Raw genomic sequence first — 13,753 nt, forward strand, 5'->3', positions numbered from 1 at the left:
CACAAAAGACCCAAATACACCTTCAAGTATTTGTAACAGTTTCAAACTGAGTTCACAGGTTACAACCAAGCAGAGCTTCAGTACTTCAAAAACACAGCTATGTTTTAAAAGCACTCAGGATAAGCAGATTTTTTTTTTTCTTTTAAAAGGCTTGGAAAAAAATAGCCAAGAGTGATACTGAGGTTAAACTGAGCCACCCAAGTTGGAAAGTAGGATAAAAAGTAATTTAGGAGTTGTCTATCCATTTTGGAAAGTCTTCATTTATTGTTGCGATTATTTAAGAAGCATACACTATGGTATCAGAAAAAGCCATAACATGCAGACAGGAGACCTTTTCAGGAGATTGAGCAGAGGCAAATGTAGATTTACAATTAGCTTTAATATAATACTATTTAAAAGCTGATGCAGATCTTCAGTTCATTTTTGATGCTTTGAAAGAATATGTATGCACATGAATTGTTCAGGGATTTAAGGCAATTTGCACATTAAGATAAAAAACATTGGATTAATAGATTTTTATGTTGTGCTCAAAACGTTAGCTGAATTGAAACCATTTACATATACTTCATCTCAAAGGACTGAGAGTCATAAATAGCAGCTGCTCCTTGATAAAAATACAGTCCTGAGAACAAGCTAGTAGCAATGCTTAAGCTATGACATCTTCCATGTCAGAGTATAAGCTATTTTTGCAATAAGGAGCAGTATTTACCAGGTGTTCAACAGGCAAAGGCATTCTAAACATGCAATAGCTCCCAACAGAAGTCTGAAATTACTTCCAGTATCTTGCTTACAATAGTTTATTTGCACACTGCAGAAAGATCAAGAAATCCTGCTATGCTTTTGTGATCACTAACATTTCAAACACAACAGCCAAGGGATACAATGTAAGGACAGGCAGCAAAAGGTGTTTTACAAAAAAAATCCCAAAAAGAAGAGTCTTCTAGTAATTGGTTAGATCATTTGCAACGGAATTGGAACACTCATCCCTCCCTAACCCCTGGGAATCACTCCCCCCCAGTATACCTATGTTATGACCAAACAACACTGGAGTGTTAAATTCAGTGCAAGAAGAATAATTTCAGGACATTTAATTTCACTCTGAACAAAGGCAAAAGTTTATCTATATAGACATCCAAACGCCAACATATTTGGTACAGTGTAATGAAATTACATAGATTTCACCCTCAGAGGTATGCTCTTGTTGTGATCACCTGCATTCCACAAAAAAGTGTTTGAAACAGTATAATATGGTAGACTCAATGCTTTAAAAAAATTTATTCAGCTGGAATTGGAACGCCCTAACATTCACAATATAATTTAGGATGCATTTGTTACATGAAGAGCAGATAAAAGACTTAAACAGTTTCACATACCAGTTAAGATACTCCACATGCTCCTTCCCCACCTACAATACTGACAAGCTTGGTTAGTTGGATTTTTTTTTTCTTAACAAATACTCAGTTCAACTTGTCTACCCGACTACCTCCCCCATTTCTACAGGAGCAGACATACAGTGATAACAGTGAGAGGATATGGGACACTGTCCTGTCCAGTGTTTGGACCCTGGAAAGGAGTAGGCCTAGCTGTAAAAACAGAGTTTGACAATGAGCTGAACATGAAGCACTTCAGCAGCTGAGGCAAAGCTGCACTCAGAAAAAGCTGTATAGTCACAGCAAAAGGAAAGCATCAGTGGCTGAACAGAGGAGAAAGGGGGAAGTAGTCTAACACACACCCCCAACAACCCATTTGCTTTACAAAAAGAGTTCAAGAACTAACAAAACCCATTATCTGCACGGCCCACAGGATTAAATGACACATTAAGATGACCCACTCCAAATCCTAGATCATTTGTCAACACTTAACAGGGCTTTAGCCATGCACAGTATGCATATTCTATAGACAGAATAACCCCTTCCTTCCACCCCTTCTTCCTCTTTCCCCTCCCCCCAGAAGAATGAAGCTGATTAGAGAGTTTCGATACTGGTTTCCCCATACATCCCCCCAGTTTTCTTTTCTTTTGACGGCAGAAGGGTTGTCAAATACATTGACAACTTTTCTTTAAACAATTATCAAATTTTAAGGGCTATAAAGACATTGGCGCATTGAGGAATTTACATATTTGTAAAAAAAACTAGTTATAAAACTGCATTTTTATAACCTAGCACTTTCAAGAGTCATTGTTATTTTTCACTAATTAATACATTAAATTAAGCTAAGGTTTGAGACCAGAAAAGTTCTACCAATCTACTTAAAAACAGAAAAGAATATTTAAAACCAAAAAAATGAAAAGGTTAGTTATGTTACATTCCAAAATCCACAGCCCGTTATATTAAACGCATTCTTTCTACAGGAATGATGTTCTTTAGAACAGATGATTGCAAATATTTTACTGCTAGACACTCCATTACATTGGATAGTGTAACTGGAACCTGTGGATGATGAAATCTTGAGGTTTGTCCAAGTTTCAATGTAAGGTGTCCAAGGTCCTCTTCCAGAACCATGTTTGGAAAAAAAAAAATAAAATCACAGATCAAGTTCTTATGACTTTTTTCAATCTTTCCTTGGCTTTCTGTTTCTGGGTGATCTATTCACAGTTTCCTCCTCCTGCAAGAAAGTAATTTGTGTAAACATCAAGGAAATAACATCAAAGAATACCCTTAAAAAAACATTTTGAAAAAACCTACCAAGAATAATTTGCTTTCAGTTCTATGTTAGGATTTAATTTTTGAAAGGACCTACTTCTGTTACTACCCTTCCTGCCTGTACATGGCAAACACACAAATCCTCTTGTTTTCACAATGGATGCATACTATTTGCTGAGAATACTCAACAGCTGCTGCTGCAAGAATCCCTTTAACTTCAAGCAACACTCCCCCCATTTTTAAGTCAGCCATTATGTTAGTGTGGAGCACTTAAGAGGTCACATCCTGACTGCACACAAAGCTGAATAAGCATTTTGCCTCAAGAAGATGCATTCCACACAATCCCACTCCTCTCACAATGCAGGGTCTACAGCAGTGCCTTTAGCAAGGTGCCCAGCTCTGCTAAGGCTCGTCACAGCAATTCCTATTCTACAGAGTGATTAAGTTTTCCAAAGTTCTGACACTGGCAGGGAGTATCACGTGAGCCAGGTTAACTGTTAACACTTTAGTAAGGCTTGTTCCACATGACAGGAAACAAATGTGCAGGACTTCCCTTAAAGATTAAGCACTCTTACCTCTGATGCAGGTTTCCTCTCCTCTTCCTCCTCCTCTTCCTCCTCCTCTTGACTAGCACTTCCTATATCAGCATCACTTTTCTGCTTCTCTTCTAAGGGAAATAAAAAAAAAAATATTCTCATTCTTGTTTCTGACTTATCTTCAGTTCACCACTGGCTTTACTCCATGCTTGCCAATCCTGCTGTTTTATCCTATCAGAGAGAAAACTCAAACTGTTTTGAGATTATCTAGTTTACCTACCTAGCTTTTCCTCATTTGCTTCCTCTTCCTCCTCCTCCTCTTCCTTGTCCCCTTTGTCTTTTTCCTCTTCTTTCTCCTCATCCATCACATCAGGCTGAGGAGCATCAGTCTTTTTGTATTCTGCAGCACTTGGCTGTTTCTAAAAAAGTAAGTTGTCAAAACCAGGCAATTATATGTGACACTAAGGCACATTTTGCTGATTCTCTTTTTAAATGTTATACTACTTATTATTGGACAAAATGCATACCTTCCCAGAACAGCAGAAAAGGACAACAAGGAACACTGGCAAAGCCACAGTGAGGATGTAGACTACCCAAAGCCAGGGACGCTAGTCCCACAACACCAGGCTACAAGATAAAAAGAATGGTCAAATTTCATCCCATACAGAAAGCTGTAGCAGTTAAGTTTAAGCTACAGAATTTTTAAACAGGCTCTTTGTAATTTTGAATATTATATTTCATACCTCAAAAAAAAAGCTAACCTGCACAAGTACTTTTTCCATAGTTTACAGATTAAGAATTAGGCTAAAATGAACAGCCCAACTGTCAGAGCAAAAACCTCACAAGAGCAGTGAGTACTCGTTGCTACTTATAGCAACCATTACCATATTATAATTAGGAACTGAGATTCCAATCTAGTTTAACATAACCCCTAGCCTTGGTACATGTAAGTATATATTGATAAAGACTGTGGGAGAGAACAGCAGCAATGCTCCTACTGTTCCAGTCAGAAGCACACAATTAAACCTTTCTTACCTCTGCAGCACCATCAGCTGCCTTTTTCAGTCCCCATCCATCACTGGCCCAATCATCAGCCACACCTCTTTCAGTACAGATGATAAAGTTGTCAAAAAAGATGTCAGAAGTCATTGACCATAACTCAAGTCCCACAGCACTGAAGGGAGTCATCTTGAAAGGTTCTAAGTCTTCAAAGAAATCTGGGTTTGGGATCTTCCTAGGTTTCCATATACCCTAGGAAAGACAAAAGACATTCAGCGTCACCTGTTATGATTCAATTTTTAGTTTTCAGCTGCTTTTGAACGGAAAGAAAGACCAATCCATTGCACTTAATTGCGATGTCTGTGGGTACAACTTGTCAGATTTTGGGAAGCAATTTCTATTTGTGCTACAAAGAAGTGAAGCCAAGTAAGAAAGCACTTTGAATCTGTCCACCTGAAACACTGTACAATCATAACAGTATTTATATTCTTAATTACACCTACTGAATCTAAATCATTCTGCTTTTTGTAAGAGAAATGCTGCATTGGCCATCAGATTAAGCAATGAAAACACCAACCTGATAGTTCACATTATCAATCATAGGAGGCTTCCATTTGCCTTTGTAGTTTGGATTGTCAATCATGGGTCGCTGCCAGGTACCACAGCCAGGTGCTGTCTCACATTTGGGATTTGCAATTTGAGGTGCCTCCCATTCACCATCCATATCCTCATCCCTGAAAAGAGAATTTCAGTTTTGAAGTCCGCCCCTTGCCTTCATACAGAATAAGACTGAGTCAAATGCCCAATTTCTGGAAAAATTAAAATTCCTACCATAAAATGGAGATACTGAAACTTTGTATAGCATAGGTCTGTAGATAAAGATACCACAGAGGGAATGAGGATTTCAAGAAATAGCTTGGAAGCACAGAAGTTCAACCAAAGCCAGTCCCCGAGCACAGCCTCCCGTTGTAAAAGCCACTACCAAAGCCATGAAGTATTTGCTGTCATTTGCAGCAGGCAGTAAACATACCAATCTTCAGGCTTCTCAGCATCAGGGTCTGCTACATATTCTGGCTCATCATCCAGCCAGCCCTCTGGTTTCACAGCATTTTCATCTGCAATCTTCGCAGGAGCATCTTCATCCCTTGAGATTAGAATATTATGTATTAACACACACAACACAAAAAGTTCTTAACTCCAAGGCATGATTCTACAGACTCTGAACAAGCCCACTGATCTAGACAACCAGCCAGCTTCACTTCCAACAGGGTAAGCATGGCACAGTCATGGTGCCAACTGTAAGGTAGTACTACTTATTTTTCAAAACCAACCTAGAAAAGGTGTATTACAGGAAATGCCGTATCTTAGTCGTTGCTGCAAACACACATTTGAGCTTGAAATACAGTCTACGGTTCACGAAGCATAGGTTCTTGATTTCGGATGTCAGATATTTCAGTCACTTGTAACTATGCATTTTTACATAAACAACTACAAACATCTTACAGTTATACTTTCTGCAGCTCATCTTTTGATCTTATCAAGGAGGAAAGCATCAGCTAGCATAGCTGTTTCAGTAAAAGCTTAATCTGTGGCCAGCACAGCAACAGGAGCACTAAACAGTAATTCACAGAGGACACAGATCCTGTCTACCTTTGCCTACCAAACTGCTGCTCAGATGCCTAAACTGATTGTGTTTTGATTACAAGGGTGAGACTCAAAACCTTTTAAGTCATCTGAGAAAGACCTTTTGATCAGGACCAAATTATCAGGCATAGGCCTCCATCAATTCCACCCCTCCAACAGCTTACCAGTCATCTGGTTTAACAGCATCTGGATCTGGGATTTTTGGTCTTTCATCCCAGTCCTCAGGCTTCTGGTCATTCGGGTCCTCAATCTCTCGGGGTGGATTCACAGGAGGAGACATATCATTTAGCAAATTCCCACTGTTGACAACTGTTTGGTCAACCAGTATTTCAAAACTATTATCAGGATTCAAGACTGTAGGAAAAAAGTTGGTAAAACCATTACATATATGACACAATGCACGCACCATAAAGTATCACTCATCCCCACTGTACAACTGTAACTTCAGCAATCCAAACCACCACCTACCCAGCCATTGTTTTAAAGAATTGTTAAGAACCTTTCTCCTTATGCCAATGTATAACTAGTGATGATGTACCATATCTCATCCTGGTGAGAAAGACAACTCATTGCAGGAGTACTACTTTAAATACGCTAAAAGCACAAAGAAGTGCTTTGTCAAGTGATTTACCAGTTACCACAGCAAGTTGACTTTGGCATAGTAAGTATTGCTTTAGTAGTAAGAATGTAGGTATTCAAATCTTACTCAAGAGTAAGACAGTAAGACTCGCTACTACTGACCCATGGGCTTTTAATCTCATTCCTTTAGCCACTGCTGCCTCTGTAGTAGGAAAAGCTAGAGATACCCTCCTGAGTACTCACTGAAATATTTTAGTCACAGCTAATATACCAGGCCAGACACTGTACTTCAAGAACCACTGAGTTTGTCTGGTACTATGAAAGCAGCAAGATAAAAAGAGTATCCCTCTAAATCTAAAGCCTAATATACCCCAAATTACTAGGAGGCAGCATTCAAGCAGTCTGTATGTGTTGATAATCATTTTGGATAAACTTAGCAGATCAATTTACTCACGATTGCTCTGAAATTCACTTCTCCTTTAACTACTAAGTTCAAGGTCTCATGACCTTTCTTACATGAATCAAGACTTCTTGCAAAGAAGAAATGAGCCTTTGTACAGTAAGACCAGTTTTTGCATTCAGAGCTTTCAAGTGGTTTTTAGTTCTATAGTGCGTCGACACAAGTACTCCGTTGTTCATCTGGCTCCTTTTATGAGCTTTTGATTCATGAAACATAACAGTAGTTATTAACATGTATAGTTAACAGTCACCGTACCTAGAGTATAAAGATGAGTCTTCTTATCAGTAAAGTAAGTCTTCAGGTCTGCATCTGGACGCTTTGCGTGCTTCTCCTCATATCTGCCAGTCTTCGGGTTTTTGTGCCGGAAGATGAAGTGCAATTTATAGTCCTCTCCACATTTGTCAGGGCCAAACATGATTGTATATGGAGTTTTGTCATGGAACTGATCCTTTAAAAACAATGCAAAACGTCATTCTATTATTTTGAAATACAACTTAAGTCACTGGGATAAGAATTCCCAATTCATTAGAAGTTATTCTGCAACTTGGATATCAAGGCAGTGAAGTACCCACACTACAGCTTGTACAAGGAATACAAGCCTCTAGAAAAAACACCACAATCATCCCAGCTACTCGATTTCACACCTTTGATTTGGTCTCTACTTAACAGATGGAAAACAGCAGCTATTCAAGTGTTATCAAAAAGTTAAGTGTAAGTGACAACCACAATGTTTAAGTATAGCTCTACATTACAATAAAGGATTTTAAAAGCTATAACTACAGAAGTATCAGTTACTGGTAATAATGAACAACTAGCTAGTCCAGCAAGTTCTTCACACAGCAACAAGCAGCATTAAAAGTGAGGCCAAATTGTATTTAGTTTACACACTCATAAACTGGTCTAGTCTCAATCTGAGAGCTAACTGGATATAATAATCTCACCTCTGAACACTGCAAGCAAGTCTATTTGTTCTTGCTAATGTTATCTCAAAATTCAATGCACATATGAAACTGGTTAGACAGTCAAATAGCCTTTTGGGTGTCCTTTCTTTTTAAACTAATTTGGAATCAGTATTAATAATAAAACTCCAATGAGACTGCAAAAGGAAAGGAGAAGGACAGGTAACAAGTCATAAAAGGTACTTCCTATAAAGTCTAGGAAGACAGCTAAATAAAACCCATAAGCTACACAAGCCTATGCAAGGTGACCCATCAGTTAAGCTTTGGCTGAATATATCACTTTAGATAGGTATGCCATTGAGAGAAAGTTATTCTTAATCCTTAGGAGTTGTAGCATGGTCTCTTCCATCGAACATATTTTTAAGACAATGCATTCAAGGGTCATTTATGACGCAAATGGTTCTGTATAGCTAGTGCATGCAGCTGAACATACAAGGCTGTATCCAGTCCAACCTCTCAAGACTTTTTTTTTTTAAGATATACCCAGTAACTCACAAATGGGTTCCTATGTCAGAGACAAGGCAATAAATGCAAGGTATATTTTCAATTATTCGCATTAGTCTGTTTTAAAAGATGAAACATGGTATCTTCCTTCTGGGCACCAGCTTCCTTAGAACGTTTCTCCTCATACACTGGCTACTCTCATAAGATATCTCCCTCTTTGGTCCTAGAGCCTAGGGAAACCTGAAGCAGACTAGCAAAGGTCTGGAGCTGCTCAGCTGCTTGGAAACTCCAGTGTTTCCACTCAAGAGGCCAAAAATTGTTGAGTGCGAAGTACTTTGAGCTCTAAATATGCCCCACTGCCTTTATTGAAGGCGTTTCTTCAGGAAGAAGTTAAATGAAAAAAGTTTTCTTTCACAGTTAATACTCAAAGTAGCAGCATTACTCACCAGGTTCAATTCAGGAGTTTTTGAAAGCAATTTCACATAGGCCCCGCCACATTCTATTCCATTTTGGAAGTTTACTTCATACCTAATTTTAGTTTTGGACAGAGAAGGGGAGAACATGTTATACATGAAGAAAAATTACTTCTGTAATACACAATTACAATTTTCAAGTACAAATTAACAGTAAGAATGTTTTGTTGTTTGCTTTAAATCACATGACCAGTGAATATTAAAAATACACACTGCACTCTAAGGACTAAGTAAATATTCATAACGGTCTGAGAAACAAGAAAGACTAAGGATTTAGAAGACTTAACCTGACATAAAAGATTAAAGGAATTGAGTGCTAGTCTAGAAGATTATGATCTAGAAGTAGAGAGAAGGAAGAAAAAGCTTTCCAGTAGGACACTGCAACAGAGATTAAGGCAAGCCAATTATTTTCCCCACAACTACTATGGCAGATAGACAACTCAATTTGCAAGACTACCAAAGCAACAACAACTGGATCCTAGGAGAAGCCCCTTTAGGGCTATAAGCATACAACAGTATATTTAGGGATGCCAAGGAGTCTGAAAAGGCAAAACATCTCTGTTGGGAATAAGCTAATTATGCTTGATCCTCTCTCAATGCTAGCAGCTGGAGTGGATGACCACTGGGATTTATTTTTAGCCTTGTATTTTGAGCCAAAACTAAACAGTCATGCAAAGCAAAGTGACCAATTATCTTGTGCAAATACAGATTAGCTTACTCTGTTTAAAACTGATAAACTAGGTAATAACCCACAATTCAACTGTCCTCACTGAATTATTTCCACCCCTCCTCCCCACGCCCTCCCCCTGCCCCCAGCTTGCTAGTCTAACATACACACAGGTACATTCTTCTACATCAGTCATGGCCAGAGCTAGGCAAGCTGTTCATCTTGAATGACAGATGAACTAAGACAAAGGAAGGAGGAAACGAGTGCATCTTTACCACTCTATCCACTCCACCTTGGAAACAGGGGACAGCTTACTGCATAAGAAAGTGCATACAGACCAGCTTTTTTCCAAAAGGACAAGGACTTCCACAATTAGCAGTACAAAAGTCAGTTGCCTGACCCTGTTACTACACTTAAATCAAGTGAACTGATGTCCCAAGGCAGGTTACCAAGTCCAGTTTTCATAGACTTCTTTCTTCTTCAGGCTTCAGAGGGACCCATGCTATTCCCAACTTCCCACTTTGTGAATATGGGTTGCTATTTTACTCTTACTTAAACTGTATAATAGTAGGTTACAGTCTCTTGTGTCATCTAGACCCCCAGTCAACAAAATCTTAGTTATGGAATTAACCTCAGCCTTCCATCATCTCCTCATGTCATGAAATAGCAGAACACTAAGCTATCCTTTACTTACTGTATAATAAGGGGCTTGGTATCAAATATGAAAGGCTTTGAAAGTTTGGATGAAATTGCATGATGCTTGGCTCGGGTTACCAACACAAGGCCTTTGTCTCCTGGAAGCTTAGTGTCCTTCATGTCTTGGACTTCCCATTTACCTGGAGATAAATTAACCAAAAATTATCAAGACTTGTTCAAGACAGCCTTTGTTTAGCCCAAACAAGATAGTCAGCATTCTGAAATGACACCCAACAGGGTATCTTATCAAGTTATTAGCATAACATCTTCACTAAAAATTATCTTAAAATCTCCAAGTGGATATTTTGTCTAAATCAGAATTACACCTTATATTGTTAGCCAGATATATAAACACTCCTCCCATTTTCTTCAGTGAATATAATTTCAACTCTGAAACAGAAAACAAAGCCTTGCACCACTTCTTCAGGAATGACAAAAGATGTCAGAAACACCTATCATCCAAAACCTGGGTTGGACTCACCATCATACTTGGAAATCTCATCATCCGCATCATCTTTTTTTGCTCTGGAAAGGATCCATCTAGAAGACGGACATCCAAAGGTCAAAAAGCCGTACTTTCCCCCCACACACACTAAAAATCCTGCCCTTAAGATAAGATAACCCTTGCTGTCCTCTGACTATACCCCAGTGTCTTGATCCCCTGAGTCATTCTATCCTGAAGCCTGTGAAAGTTTTCTGCATTTGCCACTTCCCACCCCCAAAGTAGGATCATGGCCTCACTGTTTTGCTCTCGTAAAAAAAAAAAAGTGAAGTACCTCACCATCCTCACATTGCCTGAAAAAAGCGAAAAATCAGATGAGGATTAAAACATTACACAGGTATGGCTCACCTCCCCCTCCTTACTGGAACTTAAGGAAATAGTAGTTGAGCTCAACAGTAACAGCCAGCCTCATATAGTCACTGCTGTAATCCTCACCAACCATTGACCTTTGATTCAATTTTGAATAACGCAGGCTCCAGTGAGGGTTTCACTGCCTTTCACCAAAATTTTTAATTATTTGCTATACTGAATCATCCTTCAGATTATACTCACCCATCCAGAGTTCCTTTATCAAAGGACTCCGCAAAGTACACCTCACCAGTTGGGACTGGGGCCCTGTAGGTAACCTATTAGAGAAGGGAGGCGTTTATGGACCTTTCAAGGCACTCTCTAAAGAAATACGGGCATATACAGCCCACATTCCCGCTCTACACTCAAGTGCGGCTTACCTGGAACACCCTTGCAACATAAATACAGAAGTTACATAAATATTGCTGCTGTGCCAAGCCATTATGCTCTTGCCCACGACTAAAACTAAAGCATGTATCTAGCTGGAAACATCAGCATTAATTCCCAATAATCACATCACAGATTTCAAGGGTGGATCTAAGTTTTCAGGAAGAATGTGGGGGACATGAGAATAGGAACAAAGAAGCTAGGCTTAATTCCAAGCCCTGCTCCCAGATAACATCTTAAATAACATCACAACATATTAAATGTTAGCAAAGTAAAGACAACTCTGATTACATTAACCACAACACAAGTAGTAATTAAATTTTTAAAAGAAGTTCCATGCCAAACCTTTGGAGTTGGAGGAGGAGTGTTCGTTTCAGGCTTTGACTCTTCTATCTCCTCAATGCCATCATCCAAGTCATCCTCAATATCAACTACATCCTCACCATCATTGTCATCATCCATGTCATGTGCCTGGACAGCAAGAGTCCCAAGAGCGAGCAGGGTCACATACAGTAGACATTTCAGCTCCATGATCTGAATAAATAAGACAAGGCAAAGAGGTCAAGCCAGTGATGCATGTGGAACACAGCATTGCTTCTCAGTACAAAACCAAGCATCGAAGACAACTGGTGAAGTGCCTAGTCATAGCACTGAAAGAAAACGGCAAACTTATTTTTTCCGCTCTTATTTACTACATCTGGCTGGTTGAGACAGCTCTAAAAGCTGTAGAGGAATACAATGTAAAGCTAAAGTATTTAATACAAATTAGACATTAACTGAGTGGACGACCATGTGTGCAAGTTTTGTAGATCATGCTGCAGAAGCATCATAATTTTGTTCTTACACTGACACAGTCCATGAGCAGAACAGCAGACACACATACACAACAGCACAGCCTATGTAGCTGCAAAAGCCTAAGCAGCAAATCTATTTCTTGCTTATGAAGGGCTTTAAATGCATCATGTAGAAACTGAAATTTCCATTCAGCTCAGGAACTGAATTACAATTACCTAGCTCTTTCAAGCAAAGAGTAATCTACAGAGTAATCAATCCTCCAACTCCTGTTCCATGTTTTTTCCTTTCAACTGTGGGACACTAGCATTGTCATTCATCAGTCCCCCTCCCCAGGTTTTATTCTGGAATTACTGCCAACAGTCATTGATACTGGCAGATGTCTATAAACAGTTGAGACTACTGAGGCAGACCCTGGAGAAAATTTCTTACTATTTAACAGACAGTTGATTTTATTCCCCTCTTTTGACCTCTAATTTAATAGGATGACCAAAGAAAAAGAATATCTGTTAACAGAGGCTTTACAGAATTAAAATATCACACTTCAACTAATTTATAAGGTACCCAGCACATCGTCACACCTAAAATACAGTAGGCCTTGGCAAGCTGTAGCTCAAAAGATCTTGTGAGTAAAAGAAAAACAAGATCACTGCACCTTTAGGTTGATACAGAAGGCAGCACTCCTAGGGCACTGCTCAGTTTTACCTGCCCAAAAAAACCCCACAAAAACAAACTTGTGCCTTGCTCACCTTTTCTCCTTTGAATCCCATTCCAAATTTTTCTTCCAAAACCAGATTTGTAACTGAGACTAATACTTTTTTTGAAAGCAAGTATAAAACCAAACATCCCCTCCTTCTCTTACACTCCTGCCTCAGGCTGTAGCCCTGTAGACTTACAAACATAACGCAAGCAGAGTTAATAGTGCCTGTAGGGGCGTAAGATCCTGCTAGAAAATAAACTTTCAACTTTCCAAAGCATGTTTAGGCATCTAAAAGAATCTACAGTCTTAAAGGCTTATCCGTACTATCCAATACTCCACAACTACATTGCATGCCAGATCTACCATTATGAGATTATTCTTTAACTTACTTCTAACAACAGAGGGGATGTTTTATAACTACAAACACACACACACACACACACACCCCCCCCCGTATTTTAAAGACTTGCACTGAGGTCACGTCCAGTTTGTCACTACAGCAACATGCAATTGCAGCCAGTTTTCTAACAATAGTGATGGCCTTGAGGATTATGGTCTAAATGCATGCTCACAACTCTCCCCCTCACAGCTCAGGCAACTGCACCAAAACACCTCTGAGCCAAAAGGACACCATTCACAGCATGAGCAGCTGACAACAAACTTTCAAGTGTTGTTAAATATGAGCAAAGCTTGTTTGCTTAATGCACAATGTACAGCCAAAATTGAAAACAGTTACAGACCTCACAGCTCTTATTACTGATGTGGGAACCACAATACAAATCCAAGGAATGAAAACTATCAAGCAAACATCGGTACCCTTGGAAGTTCAAGGTGCTCTTGCACAGATAGCATGCTCTCTTAATGAACTCATGCTCACCAGCATAAAATCAGTACAGAAAAAAGAGCCTGAAGCTTCATTTGAAAA

The 13,753-nt window shown here is 39.1% G+C and overlaps 1 protein-coding gene across 1 annotated transcript; it reads right to left on the reverse strand.

The window, feature by feature from the left end:
* Positions 1-240: 240 nt before the first annotated feature.
* Positions 241-11,867, reverse strand: CANX (calnexin). Its single transcript, XM_010281743.1, is given in 15 exon segments — positions 241-2,604; positions 3,218-3,309; positions 3,459-3,597; positions 3,706-3,787; positions 3,789-3,805; positions 4,214-4,429; positions 4,755-4,911; positions 5,208-5,321; positions 5,986-6,175; positions 7,116-7,308; positions 8,710-8,791; positions 10,098-10,239; positions 10,581-10,639; positions 11,154-11,227; positions 11,682-11,867. Coding segments are annotated over 15 exon segments (1,797 nt in total). The 3' UTR covers positions 241-2,550.
* Positions 11,868-13,753: the final 1,886 nt, after the last annotated feature.

The sequence above is a fragment of the Phaethon lepturus genome, unplaced genomic scaffold (assembly GCF_000687285.1).
Source record: "Phaethon lepturus isolate BGI_N335 unplaced genomic scaffold, ASM68728v1 scaffold54542, whole genome shotgun sequence".
Lineage (NCBI taxonomy): Eukaryota > Metazoa > Chordata > Aves > Phaethontiformes > Phaethontidae > Phaethon > Phaethon lepturus.